At 41.3% G+C, this 15,357-nt stretch overlaps 1 protein-coding gene across 1 annotated transcript in view; it reads right to left on the minus strand.

Annotated features, from left to right (window-relative positions):
• grip1 (glutamate receptor interacting protein 1) overlaps positions 1-15,357 on the minus strand; it is a 528,142-nt gene that overhangs the window by 93,076 nt on the left and 419,709 nt on the right. Inside the window, exons 6-9 of the mRNA XM_070900296.1 lie at positions 10,570-10,645; positions 8,305-8,450; positions 7,396-7,543; positions 3,456-3,625 (exon numbers count right to left, since the gene is read on the minus strand). Of these exons, the coding sequence (XP_070756397.1) occupies positions 3,456-3,625; positions 7,396-7,543; positions 8,305-8,450; positions 10,570-10,645 (540 nt within the window). The remainder of the gene's footprint in view (positions 1-3,455; positions 3,626-7,395; positions 7,544-8,304; positions 8,451-10,569; positions 10,646-15,357) is intronic.

Consider the following 15,357-nt stretch of genomic DNA (forward strand, 5'->3'; position numbering starts at 1 on the left):
GTGGCTGACATTCAAATGAATAAACTTGCGACAGCGTTATCAGATGCAACTGCATCCCCTGAATTTCCCATTAATTATTTTTCAAGAATAAACGATGGCTGTGGTGATGCATCCAAATCTGGAGTTTCTTTTGTATGACTAACCTCCACTTCCAGTGGGAGCTGGGAACTTGCTTTTTTCCTCACGATTCCCTCATTAGCAAGGCTGCATGATTTTTTAATCGCAACTGGTCTTTAGAGTCCTTAACAAGCATTTTCTTTTGTTAATTGTCTTTCATCCAAATATTTATGGAAGCAAGACACAAGTTAGTTCTGGAAATAAGATTTTTTTTGCTCTGCTTCGGTTTACTACGGATCTTGATCAGCTGCTTATCACATCAACTTTTCTGTCCCACTTTACACACGGAGGAAAATATACCCCATTGGTGTCCACAATCATCTCATTTCAGTTACGTCTCGCAAATCAAACATCTACACCGCACTATAGTTTGCTGAATACAACAAAGACCATTTACTGATTTTGTACTCCTAACTGGGAGTCACACTCTAAACGTGCTTGGGCCAGAAATGGGGCTACCACAATATTATTTTCTATGTTTCTAATATGGCATTAACTCTTTGACCCGCAATCTCTACGCGTACAGCTCCTCACTGGGTCTGGGGAATCCGTGAATTTACCCTAATATATTTAAAACTATTGTTAAAAAAACTGTTGTAAAGCTGCACCCAAAAATTTATTCCAGGTTTGTCAACTAGCAAAAGATAAATCAAACCCTGGCTTGCCAACTGGCACACACCATGTTTGTGCATCATGCAAGTTTGAATCAAGGTACGAGTCTTGCACCACACTGGTGGTTTCTATTAGCTGATGGATTCAAAAGCCCAACAAGAATTTTAATTGTCAAACAAGCAAGTCATGACCTCATCCTTCTATGTTAGTGAGGCAATGCAATCTCACCAGGCCGAAAAACTCTGGTATAGTCAAACACCTCATCGTGTATCCACATTCTATACTCATTGGAGTTTAGAAGAATGAGACGTATAAGATTATTGACACGTATAAGATTCTGAGGGGGCTGGACAAGGTAGATGCAGAGAGGATATTTCCCCTCATGAGGGAATCTAGAATTAGGGGGACATAGTTTCAGAATAAGGGGGCGCCCATTTAAAATGGAAAGGAGGAGGAATTTCTTCTCTCAGAGGGTCATGAATCTTTGGAATTCTCTACCTCAGAGAGCTGTGGAGATTGGGTCACTGAATGTATTTAAGGTGGAGATAGACAGATTTTTGAAAGATAAGGGAGTCAAGGGTTATGGGGAGCAGGCAGGGAAGTGGAGTTGAGGCCAGGATCAGATCAGCCATGATCTTATTGAATGGTGGAGCAGGCTCGAGGGGCCAAATGGCCTACTCCTGCTCCTATTTCTTATGTACTTATGTGTAGGCTACACAAAAGTTACTTGTAATTATTCGTACATATCAAAAATATGATTTATTGAAAATTATCTGTTGAAAAGGTAGATCATCTTAATATGTTGTGTAGATTTTTCATGCAATTTTTAAAATGCACCGTTCTGCTTGGGGTGAAATTTCTCTTTTAACAGAAAGAGAATTCCTGTTTCTGTCTGGAATTAACCACTTGCTGATGAAATCAGGTTTCAAACTGTCATTGAGAACATTTTTTTTCTTTTTGTTAAGAGGAACCTAATTCTTTAGCGAGGTGCGAAACATTAGTTGATGTGAGCTCCTATTTATTCTCCTCTTCTGTTAGGTTGGTACTTTGCATCAGCTCAGTGCCGTGCCTGGGCTAACATTACACTTGTATAACAGAACTGTTTCCACTAGAGGCAGGTCTGAAATGGGCTCCCAGTGTTGTGGAATCTGCCCCTTCTGACATTGCAGACTGAATTCTAGAGCACCAGAAGCAATAAAGAACAACTTTGCATGTGCAATCTTGCACACACCCTGTTGTTTTATAGCCGTGAACTGCTACTTTCATATCAAGCTGCTGGACATTCCCTGTTAACGGAGGAAAGTATGTATAGACTTGGAAGATGCAGCTGGCCAGCATCAGTAAAGCAAAAATGATGTTCCCTATTTTAAAAGTTATTAATGAGCTAAAACAACAGTATTCAGCATCCGAAAACAAACCTAATAAAAATGAAATTAAAAAAGGAGGAATATAAATATACATAAAATTTAGAAATTACTTAAAATATATATGATATAATATTTTACCTTAACTATTGTAATTTATTGCATGGCACTGAATGGGACATTTTTGACCTGTGCAACAGCTGCACAGTTACTGGGTAACAATGGGTATGCGACCAACAACTACTCAAGATCACACTTTGCACTTTTGTGGTTTGCAGTGAGGCAGAGGGGGAGATGTGCCCATCGTTTAGATATAGTTACTTTCATCCTACTTTGTTGCACTTTGGGACTTCATTTTTGGCTGCAAACCTTTCGCAATGACTTGAGAAGGTTTGACAAAATGCCTACGTAACTAGAGGTGATCCAAAACTCGGCTGCCCATGTCCTAACTCTCACCAAGACCCACTCACCCATCACCCCTGATCTCGCTGACCTATATTGGCTTCCGGTTAAGCAATGACTCGATTTCAAAATTCTCATCCTTATTTTCAAATCCCTCCATGGCCTCCCTCGCCCCTCCCTATCTCTATAATCTCCTCCAGCCCGACAACCACCCCACCCCCGAGATGTCTGCGCTCCTCTAATTCTGCCCTCCTGAGCATCCCTGATTATAATGCTCAACCATTGATGGCCGGGCATTCTGTTGCCTGGGCCCCAAGCTCTCGAACTCTCTGCCTAAACCTCTCTACCTCTCTTTCCTCCTTCAGGATGCTTCTTAAAACAAACCTCTTTGACCAAGCTTTTGGTCACCTGCGCTAATTTCTACTTATGCAGCTCGTTGTCAAATTTCTAGTGCATAATACTCCTGTGAAGCGCCTTGGGAAGTTTCACGACGTTAAAGGTGCTATATAAATATAAGTTGTTGTTGTTGTTGACCATTGACCTGTGCAGGTGGGTTGAGCCACTCCACCAATTAAAATGGTGATCCTTCCTGCAGCAGCGTTTAAACTACTACCATGGTGGCACTGTTTCCTGACGTGCTGGTGAAGTTCACCCCTTTAAATGGGCAGCACTGCTTCTGGAGGCAGCAGTGATTCTCATTTAGCTTTCAGCACTGCCACTGAAGTCAGAGCTGTGATCTGTGGCAAAGCTGTAAACTAAATGGCGCATAAACGGGCATTAATTTACAGAAACCAGAAAATGTAGTTTTCAGATAATCATCTCAAGCCAGATCATGAGGAACATGCTAGCTCAACCTTGTACTTTAACTGGCACTCATTATTGCTTGTTCTTTAGCATTCAACTTCTACTCCCATTCTTTTCAGGTAAAGAGTCTGGACAAATAAACATCTGGGCACTTACCGTGTTCTGGTCCCTTCAAAGCAAGTCGTGTTTGGTGGTAAGGAAGCAGCTCCAGTTTGACATGTTCAGAGGTACTGGCTAAGAGCTGAGTTGCCTCAGCTAATGTGCAATACTCCATGCTGGTGCCATCAATCGAAAGTATGTGATCTCCAACATGCAAAGCCCCACATCTGTACATAAACAAACATTTTAGATCACAGCGATAACTTAAGAGGACAATGTTAGCCTCAAATATAGCAAGAAAAAGCAGTCAGCATGCTGCATTAGTTCTGCAGTCATAAAAGAAGCTCCATATTCTCAAATGAAAATTTAATTTACTTTACATTGCTTCAAGTCAAAATTGCATAAGGATTTTGCTTATCAGTTGATTACTATCTGTGATGCATAAAGCACAACAGTAAAATAAGACGCTTTGAATTCAGAATTCTATTATGATTGAGACTGGGAGCACACTGTGGAGAATCACAGCTGCATCACTATGGAATGCAGCCCGTTGGGACATTACTGTGTCCCTTAAGGCACTGCTCGGGATTCTGGCTCGCAACAAATCATTTAGAACAGTGGACTAAACCTCTATGCTACTCATATTAGCACAAAGTGGGGAAACTAACAACACAACATTTCCAAGTACACAATAATCCATACAAAGGTAGAGACATTCCTACACTGAGCATATTTTGCATAATGCTGCAAAGCAGATCGAAATATATTCACAGTTCAGACAGTATAGCGTAAAAATATTCTTCTTGTAATAAAGCAAAATGATTTCCTTCAGTGCACAACAAATTATTGGAGATATGACTAAATCATCCTCAGAGGGGCTGAACTTGCTTTCTTTATTATGTTAATTTATAAATTATTCTGAAATAACCTTTTGGCAATTTTTTAGATAATGTGGATCTAGTGCGATGGCAAAGGACCCAAATGTGAAAGACACTGAAAATCAGGAGGATGGAAGACTTACACACACAGGAAAAAGAAAATATAAACCTAATGTGGCACTCAAACATTTAAGCATTCTGCATTGTGGAACAACAGACTTTGAGTGCAGTTGTACTAAACATGGTCACATCTGTCTTTCGTGTATATGACCAGTGAACCCTACGTGAGCTCACAAGAAGGGTTGCACCACCTGAATGCATCAAACTACATCCCGATCAAGATGTTTTCATTGCTCCAACAAACAAGAATGACTACAATTCATAACCTGGAAATTTATTAATGACATATTAATACTTAGATAGACAACAGTTTTAAGTTATGACTCAGCAAGTTTTCTAAAAATGCAGCAAGCGGTAGATTAATTCAGCAGCAACAGCTTGCATTTCTATAGCACTTTTAAGGTCGAGGAAACCTTGCAAGGTGCTTCGCATATTAAACATTCCACAGGGCGAAAATAAAACAAATGAATCCCGAGACAAAGAAGGAGATATTAGAAGCGGTGACCAAAGTTTGATCGATGAGGTGGGTTTTAAGGAAGAGAAGAGGTTGAGAGGAGGAGGTTTAGGGGCCTATTTTGATTGAAACCTGCTTCACACTGTTTAGACAGAGTACTTGTATGTAAATTAAGGATACAGCTACAATTTATTAAAAACCTTACATCTACACACATTTTGGGGGAATTTTTCGGGGGATCAGCGGGCGCATTTGGTGGCGGGTCAGCTGGGAATTTTTTTCTTCAAATCAGGAACCCCCTATCAACCCGCCGCTACGCTACTTTTCCAGATGTCGGACCTGTCAGGGTTGAACAGACCCGACACACAGCAGTGAGAGGCGCAATTTAGATCATTTTGACCTTGTTAACAGCCCTTTAAACAGTATTTTGAGCTCACTGTGCCATTTTCCCAGATTGCCCACAGTGTCTATGCTTGTGTGTTGTTTATATGATTGGACAAGGATGAGGGTTGAATGTGAGGGGTGGCTAGTGAGATGAGGAAGTGATACTGCAGATAGAGGGGGATGGGTGGAGGTGCAAGGTCAGTCGGTGTGAGTAAGGATGTGCAGGAGGAGGGTGGGGAAGGCAGAGTGATGGAGATGTGATAAGTGGCACAGCAGGATGAGATTGAGTGTGGCTTTGCAGTAATGTTTCGTGATTTACTGAGATCATTGAAAGGTTTGCACCACTGCAGCCAGGTCCTCCTGACGACATCCCTGCTTGTGTCCCCCTGTGCAATGTGCAACCAGGCTGCGCTGATCTCCTGGGGAGCGCTCTTCCAGCCATTGGAAAGGAAGAGAATCACCCTGCATGCTGTGACTCCCTCCATAAGCATCTGGAGGGAGCCTGGGTGCAGCCGTGCCCCTCTGTGCAGTGTCTGTCAGTGTTTGCAGCACCTCAATGCTGTAGAGCACCGACAGCACAACTGTCAAAATTAAATTTGCGCATGGTCCCTTTAAGGAAACCAGCCTGATGATGCGTCATCAAATGACGTCATCAGACCCGCTTCTTTCATTTGGCTGGGAACCATGCTGGGTGGGCTTAACAAGCACAATTAACGTAAAATTATTTTACACAGCGAGGCTGGGACCCGCCACCAACCACGGCTGCACTGGACAAAACCTTTTTTTTGTGTCAACCTTTTCCATTATAAATTCCTAAAGACCACATAGACAATGGAAACTGCCTCTGTAAGCTCAGCATGCTCTAATTGCAACCTTCTACCAGTGATAGCAGTGTAATATCTTAGTTTTGCAGCTCCCAGCTCCCCAGCCCGTACTGCAGATAGCTCCTATCTTCCAACCAACTTTACTTCTTGGTTTCCCAAATTGCTGCAAGTTTTATTATTTGAATATAAATAATATAAGGTATTACATAAAAATAAAGACAGAACGAATGACTTTAAAATGGGGACTGACAATGTATATAGTTTACCTTGTATATGTATCTGTACATTATATTACAAATCTTGTCCACTGTCCTTTCACATCACTTCATTTTAAAGACTATGCTCGGTCATAACCCCCCATATGCATTGACTAGGAGTAACATACTAAGGGCTGGATTTTTGTTCTGATTCTGCCTATGTTAGTGCCCCGGAGAGGCAGTAATGGCTCTGGAAATGGTTACTGCTGGGCGTCCAGCTTCAAGTGCCGGTTTTGCAGAGGCACTGAACACTACTGCCCAGGAGTGTCGTGCTGGTGTGCAACGCCTCCGGTTGTGACAGCGTTGTGAAATTTGGTTGGAGTGGCACTCGTAGTGGGACCGCCTGGGAAAGCGGGCGGTCCGAGCTATTCTGGCGGCGCTGAGGGAAGGGACTCATGTGGTAAGTGTGATTGTTTTTTTTGTTTCCTTTTTGCCTTTTATCTTTATTCGGGGTCAGTAATATATCCGGAAGGTTTTCAGTGTTTTGTGTCCCGATTTTTTGTTGTTGTAGGTAAGCCTCTCTTAGGGCACTCCGAAGCTGGCCCTTTAGCAACAGAATTTCAGTTGCTCACCCGGCCTAGCACCCCAAGACAGGCGTGGAACGCCTCCCTGAGCGCTCCGCTCCACACTCGGGGCCCAGCTGCTGAATTTTGTGGCTGCAGACGGAAACCATTGCCCGGCGCAAAATTTACTGTCCCCTCCGCCATTATCACCCAAAAAACCCTCCAACCGAAAATCCAGCCCTAAGCGTCTTGCATATAGCCCACACTTTTGGTAAGTGACATACACACACATTTTTATACAAATCAGTAATATGACTAGCCTTTCCCAACCAAAAAAAAGAGAATGTTGTTTCATCAGTCAAGTGTTTCTTTGTATCATAAAGATGAAATAATGCAGAGACCCTTCAAGCCTAATTTCAGATTGACAGGATTGAAAGATATACGTTAACTACAGCAAGTGTTTGCATTTATAATTAAAATCTGTATATATTACATTACATCATTATACGTGTTATTTTGGATTGGTGTCAAATAATTAAGTGATCAATAGCAGTGCCAATCAAGCACATGTACGTACCTATCTGCAATGCTGGCAGCCTTGATTTTGTCTATGACTATGACTTGCTTGTTACAGTACAGTGACGTAGTTAAAGCAATGCCCAAGCTGGAACCAGGGGTCTTGGCCACCTCCACCATCAGTGGGCCAGAAGCATTTGCTACCGAATCTACAAAAAAACAAAGTTACACATGGAGACGCTCTTGTTACCCAGCAGCAATTAACCATGAATATACTTATTATAGGCCACATTTCCAGTGACAGTTTTAAGGCAGAGAAACAGACTATAGTGCACAGATAAAGATTCATGAGAAATCTTCAAGAAAAGACACAGTAAAATAACCATCTTAATCTAAATGTGTGGAAGAGAGGGAATAGAATGAAAAAAATAACTGAGTGAAAAAAAGGAGCAAATAAACCTAAATCTATTACAGGGATTGCAGACAATAAAAACTGGCCAATTTTACTTTGTAAATGTGAAGGTGAACTTTTTGGAATATATGAAGTACTCACATATGAATTATTTATGTAGAAAGATGCAATTATATTTGCATTTAAGGAATAACCAAATCAGTTCAAAATTACTTTGGTGACTTGCCTGTGAAATTGTAGAGTAAAGAAAGATTTTGTCACAGAATGCATATGCTTTTGGAAATTACCATTAATTTTAGAAGCATTACATTCTCATCCAGGCCACTGATTTGAATAAAACTTGACTGCTAAAGAGAACAGATTGATTTACGTGCATGCTCATACAAGAGGCAACCAAAAATAGTTGACCTCAGAATGAACCTGCATACTGTTACACTTGCTAGGTTCCTATTGGAACAGTTGGCTACAGCTAATATAAAATTACTCTGTGAAAAGAAAAGGCAATGTGGTTAAAAGGACTTGTTAGAGCTCAAGGACTTGTTCAGAAACTCAACATACCCATTACAGACACATCGTATTCGATTATTAATGTTGCCTCCTGCCCACACTGTTTGAGAATGCTCATAGCTTCTGTATGTGTTGTTCCAAGTAGCCGAATTCCATCAACACTTAGCAGCCTGTCGCCAACCTTTATTGTGCCTTCTCTAGAGGACAAAATAAAAATTAACAATTTTGATGGCATCAAAAGTCAAAACTTTTAGTTACAACAACTAATAGCAGTGTCTGAACAGTACAATATATTTGGTTAGTATTCTGAATTCAGAATGATATTCATAAATAGATTGAAGCTTCCATGTAACTAAATTGCTTTGGTTTGGTCGGCCATTGGCATCAAGGCCATAGCATGCTGATGCAAAAAGTAGGTTGTTTTATGATACATCTACAAGATCATTTCTCATTAATTAGCTTTTGACTATCACTCGATAAATGTGATAATGTTAGATCATTATTCTTTCAATGTGGATGACATCGTTATCAATGGCACTAAGTATATTGGTCATCAGTAGCCAGAAGAATAAAATCAGTTTGAATCTTCATAATATATTCACATTTATTTTTTAAAGTGCATACACTGGAAGGAAGTTCAGAAATGTAATCTCATTTAGGGGTGGGGGAAAAAGGCAAACGACATGTCTAAAATCAAGTTTCCCTCTTACAGTTTATGGTATCACCTGAAGCCTTCAATGAGATCATTCTTTTCTAATCACTTTCAAGGATCCATTCTATATCATAAATAGATATTATGCTTACTTGTGAGTTCACATCAACCTATTGGTTTCGACCTACACAGATCGCTTAATTGGCATTTTCAATTTTGCACCTTTGAAAAAATCATCTTCAAACAATCCCATACATTAAAGACTAAGAACAGCAGTGGAAACTGGCACCAGACAGGAATCAATAACTCACTGGATGTGTACTGCAGATTAGTGTCATGCAGGTCCAAAATCAGTAAGTAAATTGTATTCACTAACTTTTGGTCAAGAGACACAATCCGAAGCAGTAACTTGCTTGAGGAGCATTCGCACAGACATTCCATAAAGCAAATCCATGTGTTTATTTTTTATATATTAATATAGATATAGGTAGCTAGATAGGAGACACCAACAAAAATTCAAAATCAAATCATGAAGACAGCTTCTAGTTAGCATTTGGGGGATTTAAATTCAGTTAATTAAATAAATCTGGAATATAAAAGCTAGCGTCAGTAATGGTGACACAAAATGACTGGATTGTTGTAAAAAAACATCTGGGTCACTAATAGCATTTTGAGAAGGAAATCTGCCATCCTTATCTGGTCTGCCTACATGTGACTCCAGTCCCACAGTAATGTGGTTGACTCTTAACTGCCCTCTGAAATGGCCTAGCAAGCCTCTCAGTTGTATCAAACCGCTACGACAAAGTCACTGTGGGAGCACCTTCACCACAAGGACTGCAGCAGTTCAAGAAGGAGGCTCATCACCTTCACAAGGACAATTAGGGATGGCCAATAAATGCCGGCCTTGCCAGCGACGCCCACATCCCATGAATGAATTTTTAAAAACCTTGGAAAATGCAAAAGTGGCTATTGTTCAGAGCTCAAAGATATCATACTGGTCTATGAAGTTAGGCTTCCAGCCATCCTCTTGCGCAGAGAAGGTGTGCAGTACAGAGGGAGTACTGCAGACAAAATAGCTACTTTACAATCCTCTCTGTCAAAATAATTACATAAAAGATACTTTCCAATATTCCTACTTATTTTTTCTCTTTCTTGGTTCTTCAGTCCATGTGTTTGAAACAAAAATAATATACCCAGCTTCTCTCATTTGTATACTGCTGTCTGCAAGCATTTGATTCAATAAACTTGATGAAAACATTACAGGCATTTTAATTAGCTAATCAGCTCATGTAAATGTTCAATAGCATGGCACCTTAATTTTAATGGCCACAGAGTACAATGAATAATGTCATGGGCTGACTAATGGGCTAACAAAAAGCCTTCTTTGTGTTGCATCCTGCACTCCTCAAAGAGGTGGCAGTCACTTTGGGAAATGCAGCAGCATTGCAAATAGGAACAGCAGCAGGAGGAGGAGGGGGATCAGAGGCAGATTTTGCAGTGGCTGTACCAGTGGGACCATGATTGGCAGCAGCAAAATAGCAGTTGGGATAAGAAACGTGGGACTTGATCAAAGGCTGCAAATGTGGCCCAGTTGGCTTATGAGCTATGTAATGACTGTACCTGATCTGAAGGTATGGTAACTGCGATCCCTTATATAACTGTACCTGTCAGCTGGTCCCCCAGCTCTGACATATGTTATTACAATGGGGCGAGATCTATTTCTGTCTTCATGAGTTCCTCCTGAGAAAAAGAAATACACAAAATATTAAACAATAGCCTTTCTTCGGCTCTCCAAATGGTTCAACTAATTAATGTACTGCCCAGTGTGGAACTAAGCCACTGATCTAGAAGGTCCCAAGGTCAATACCCAGTCTGTATGGAGTTAACTAATCTTAGGCAAGGTGATGGCAATGGAGATAACACTTGCCCTCAGCACTTCAGGAAACTGCTGCACCCCCAGTCCAGATTGCTATCCATGACACCTGCTGGAAAGTGCATGTGTGCAAGTTGGATGAGACCAAAATCAGGTTAGCCTGTGAGCCTCCCAAAATAGAAACATAGAAAATAGGTGCAGAAGTAGGCCATTTGGCCCTTCGAGCCTGCACCACCATTCAATAAGATTATGGCTGATCATTCATCTCAGTAACCGTTTCCTGCTTTCTCTCTATACCCTTTGATCCCTTTAGCCGTAAGAGCCATATCTAACTCCCTCTTGAATATATCTAACAAACTGGCATTAACAACTCTCTGCGGTAGAGAATTCCACAGGTTAACAACTCTCTGAGTGAAGAAGTTTCTCCTCATCTCGGTCCTAAATGGCTTATCCCTTATCCTTACACTGTGACCCCTGGTTCTGGATTTCTCCAACATCGGAAACATTCTTCCTGAATCTAACCTGTCCAGTCCCGTCAGAATTTTATATGTTTCTATGAGAACCCCTCTCATTCTTCTAAACTCCAGTGAATACAGGCCCAGTTGATCCAGTCTCTCCTCATATGTCAGTCCTGCCATCCCAGGAATCAGTCTGGTGAACCTTCACTGCACTCCCTCAATAGCAAGAACGTCCTTCCTCAGATTAGGAGATAAAAACTGAACACAATATTCCAGGTGAGGCCTCACAAAGGCCCTGTAAAACTGCAGTAAGACCTCCCTGCTCCTATACTCAAATCCCCTAGCTATGAAGGCCAACATGCCATTTGCCTTCTTCACCGCCTGCTGTACCTGTATGCCAACTTTCAATGACTGATGTACCAAGACACCCAGGTCTCATTGCACCTCCCCTTTTCCTAATCTGCCGCCATTCAGATAATATTCTGCCTTCATGCTTTTGCCACCAAAGTGGATAACCTCACATTTATCCACATTATACTGCATCTGCCATGCATTTGCCCACTCACCTAACCTGTCCAAGTCACTCTGTAGCCTCTTAGCATCCTCCTCACAGCTCACACTGCCACCCAGATTAGTGTCATCTGCAAACTTGGAGATATTACACTCAATTCCTTCATCTAAATCATTGATGAATATTGTAAATAGCTGGGGTCCCAGCACTGAGCCCTGTGGCACCCCACTAGTCACTGCCTGCCATTCTGAGAAGGACCCGTTTATTCCTACTCTTTGCTTCCTGTCTGCCAACCAGTTCTCTATCCACTTCAATACATTACCCCCAATACCATGTGCTTTCATTTTGCACACTGATCTCTTGTGGGGGACCTTGTCAAAAGCCTTTTGAAAGTCCAAATACACCACATCCACTGGTTCTCCCTTGTCCACTCTAGTAGTTACATCCTCAAAAAATTCTAGAAGATTTGTCAAGCATGATTTCCCTTTCATAAATCCATGCTGATTGGACCAATCCTGTCACTGCTTTCCAAATGCACTGCTATTTCATCTTTAATAATTGATTCCAACATTTTCGCCACTACTGATGTCAGGCTAACTGGTCTATAATTGCCCGTTTTATCTCTCCCTCTTTTTTAAAAAAGTGGTGTTACATTAGCTATCCTTCAGTCCCAAGGAACTGATCCAGAGTCGATAGACTGTTGGACAATGCATCCACTATTTCTAGGGCCACTTCCTTAAATACTCTGGGATGCAGACTATCAGGCCCTGGGGAATTATCGGCCTTCAATCCCATCAATTTCTATAACACAATTTCCTGACTAATAAGGATTTCCTTCAGTTCCTCCTTCTCGCTAGACCCTCGTTCCCCTAGTATTTCTGGAAGGTTATTTGTGTCTTCCATCATGAAGACCGAACCAAAGTATTTGTTCAATTGGTTTGCCATTTCTTTGTTCCCCATCATAAATTCACCTGATTCTGATTGCAAGGGATCTACGTTTGTCTTCACTAATCTTTTTCTCTTCACATATCTATAGAATCTGTTGCAGTCAGTCTTTATGTTCCCAGCAAGCTTCCTCTCATACTCTATTTTCCGCCTCCTAATTAAACTCTGAATAACCTCACAGATGAAGAATGCCCACTTGAGCACATTACTGGTAGCTGTGGAACTGTACCTCAGAAAGCAGTCAGTTCTTTCAGAAGAGAAACTTGAGGGGCAAACATTTCCAATCTTGTTAGGATTTTCTCACTGTCTAAACAACTTAAACAACACTTGGACCAGCAGAAACCAATGTGTCAACTCGCCGGCTCAAAGACGAATTAGCATGGCACAGATTTGACAGTGGCTCAGTAGAATCAGGCCACTAATATGCTTGTTAAAGGTACTGAAGGGAGAAGTCCGGTTGTAGTATGTTTAGACAGACCAGACAGATTTTGCCAGGTTCCTCAGACAACAAAACTTTAGTTCTGCTCTCCACTAAGTAAAACTATGCTGAAATTGTCCCCTGGTTATCAGCTGGAGATAATAGCACACGCAACTCTTCAAATATAATTCAAATACAGCACTGGCACTCAACCGCTTTGTTGTTGACTTCAGTCGGAGTAGAACTTTAACTATTCACTGTAGGCATAATTCTGGTTACAAAACAATTTGAGAGGTCCCAGCAAGGCTCATTAGTAAATGTACTGTACGGTGTAGACTAAGTCCTACTGACCATGGTCCCAGTTCGTTTCCTTATCGTATTGTGATAATGGATCTCATGGTGATAATGGTGCAGCGGTGTGTGCAGAAATGATACCTGGCCAGCGAAACCCGAGTAAAGGCTTCACCCTCTGTAAACTTTTCTAAACTACCAATGGCAGCAATCTCTGTGTGTAAGTCTGTGGTTTAAAGCTACAAAAAGGGCACTATAACTGGCCTCAGTGTTCCAGGCTTGAGGGGAATAGACAGCATGGGTTCTCATTGCTGACCTCTATCCAATAACTGCTGCTGGATTGTGCAGATATTGCCAATGTCTTACAGGAATAATCAACAGAGCATTTTTCACCTGTACTTCGTACAATTTTACTGTACTAAAGATGGACCAAATGGATATACAAGTAGTTATGCCACCTTGTACAAGACTCATTTGAGATGAGAAAACCTAGATTATAATGATATTTTAGGTCTGCTAGTACCAATTGCAGTTATAGCTAACATGAATGCTGTTATTTTCTAGAAATACGTGACTTTTGACCTAACCCCATCATACTATGTTATTTTTATAAAATCAAATTAACGATGTCAGTCCCATCTGCTTTTCTTGGCGCCACAACTCAAAATACTGACGTTCTTTAACATGTTGTCATGGCAACAGCTTCATTCTGCACTGAGTAGGGATTAAACATTAGAAGAAATCAGAAGTCATGCCAAACACAGAACGACATCTGGTGTATCAGCAACTTCTGATAGCAAAAAAGTAGCCAAGTAGAATCGTAGAAACCTATTCCTCAGTAATAAATTAGACGACAATCTCATGTTAGACACAATATACTTCCTTTACCGTGAGGATCACAGGGGAGGAGAGAGAGAAATGAATTCAATTTCTTTTTAAGTCCAAGAATTCGAGAGCTATTGGCCCTGAAATTCCGATGTCCCCGGTCCGTACGAAGTTTCTACGGACCTGGGAAGGCATCGGAAAAGCAATGCGCATGCGCTGAAAACCAGCTTTTCCGATCTGTCAAGTTTCTGGCTTGACAGATCCTCCGTATCTCAGGAGCGAGGACACTTGCAGGGCAAGATTTCCGATATTTACGAATATCTTGCCCTGCAAATGTCCTTTAAAATCTTCCGCCTGAAAAGGCACGTGTATAACCTACTTTTACAGGCGTAAGAGTTTAGAAATACACAAAAACATTTTAAAATAGTTATAAAAACACATATTGTTGTTAAAAACCTTCCCCACTACAGTAAGTTTATTTTAAGGCTTAATTAAAAAAAACTTTTTAAAAAGTCGGGAAAATATTTTTTTTATAACAACTTTAATTTAAATTAATGTTAAATATGTAGTTTATTTTCTATTTTTTTATTGTGTTTTGGGTGTTTGTGGAGAATTTCTTATTCAAAGTAATAGGAGTTCCGGACTTACAGAACTCCTATTTCTATGAATGAGAATCTATACTACACCTGATTGGCTGCTGTCTCCAGCTCCCGGCCTGCGCACGTCCCCACGTGCACGCGCTGCGACACGCAGTCACGAGAGGCCTCAGGCTCGGAAGTTCCAACGGGCGCAGCAACAACAGGTGAGTGCGCATCTTTTTTCTCTTTTTCTTTCGTTTGCCCGCGAGAAGAGCTCGACCGGAAGTTAAGGGCCGTTATCTTCGTTTCAGCCATGGCTCAGCGGGTAGCATTGCGCCTGAGTCAGAAGGCTGTGGCTTCAAGTCCCACTCCAGAGACTTGAGCACAAAAATCTATGCAGACACCCCAGTGCGGTACTGAGGAAATGCTGCAACCAGAGATGCTGTCTTTCGGATGTCATCATCACATTGCTGATTGTGGGAGCTTGCTGTGTGCAAATTGGCTACCGCATTTCCTACATTACAACAATGACTACACTTCATAGAAGCACATA

The sequence above is a fragment of the Pristiophorus japonicus genome, chromosome 15, assembly GCF_044704955.1.
Source record: "Pristiophorus japonicus isolate sPriJap1 chromosome 15, sPriJap1.hap1, whole genome shotgun sequence".
Classification (NCBI taxonomy): Eukaryota; Metazoa; Chordata; class Chondrichthyes; family Pristiophoridae; genus Pristiophorus; species Pristiophorus japonicus.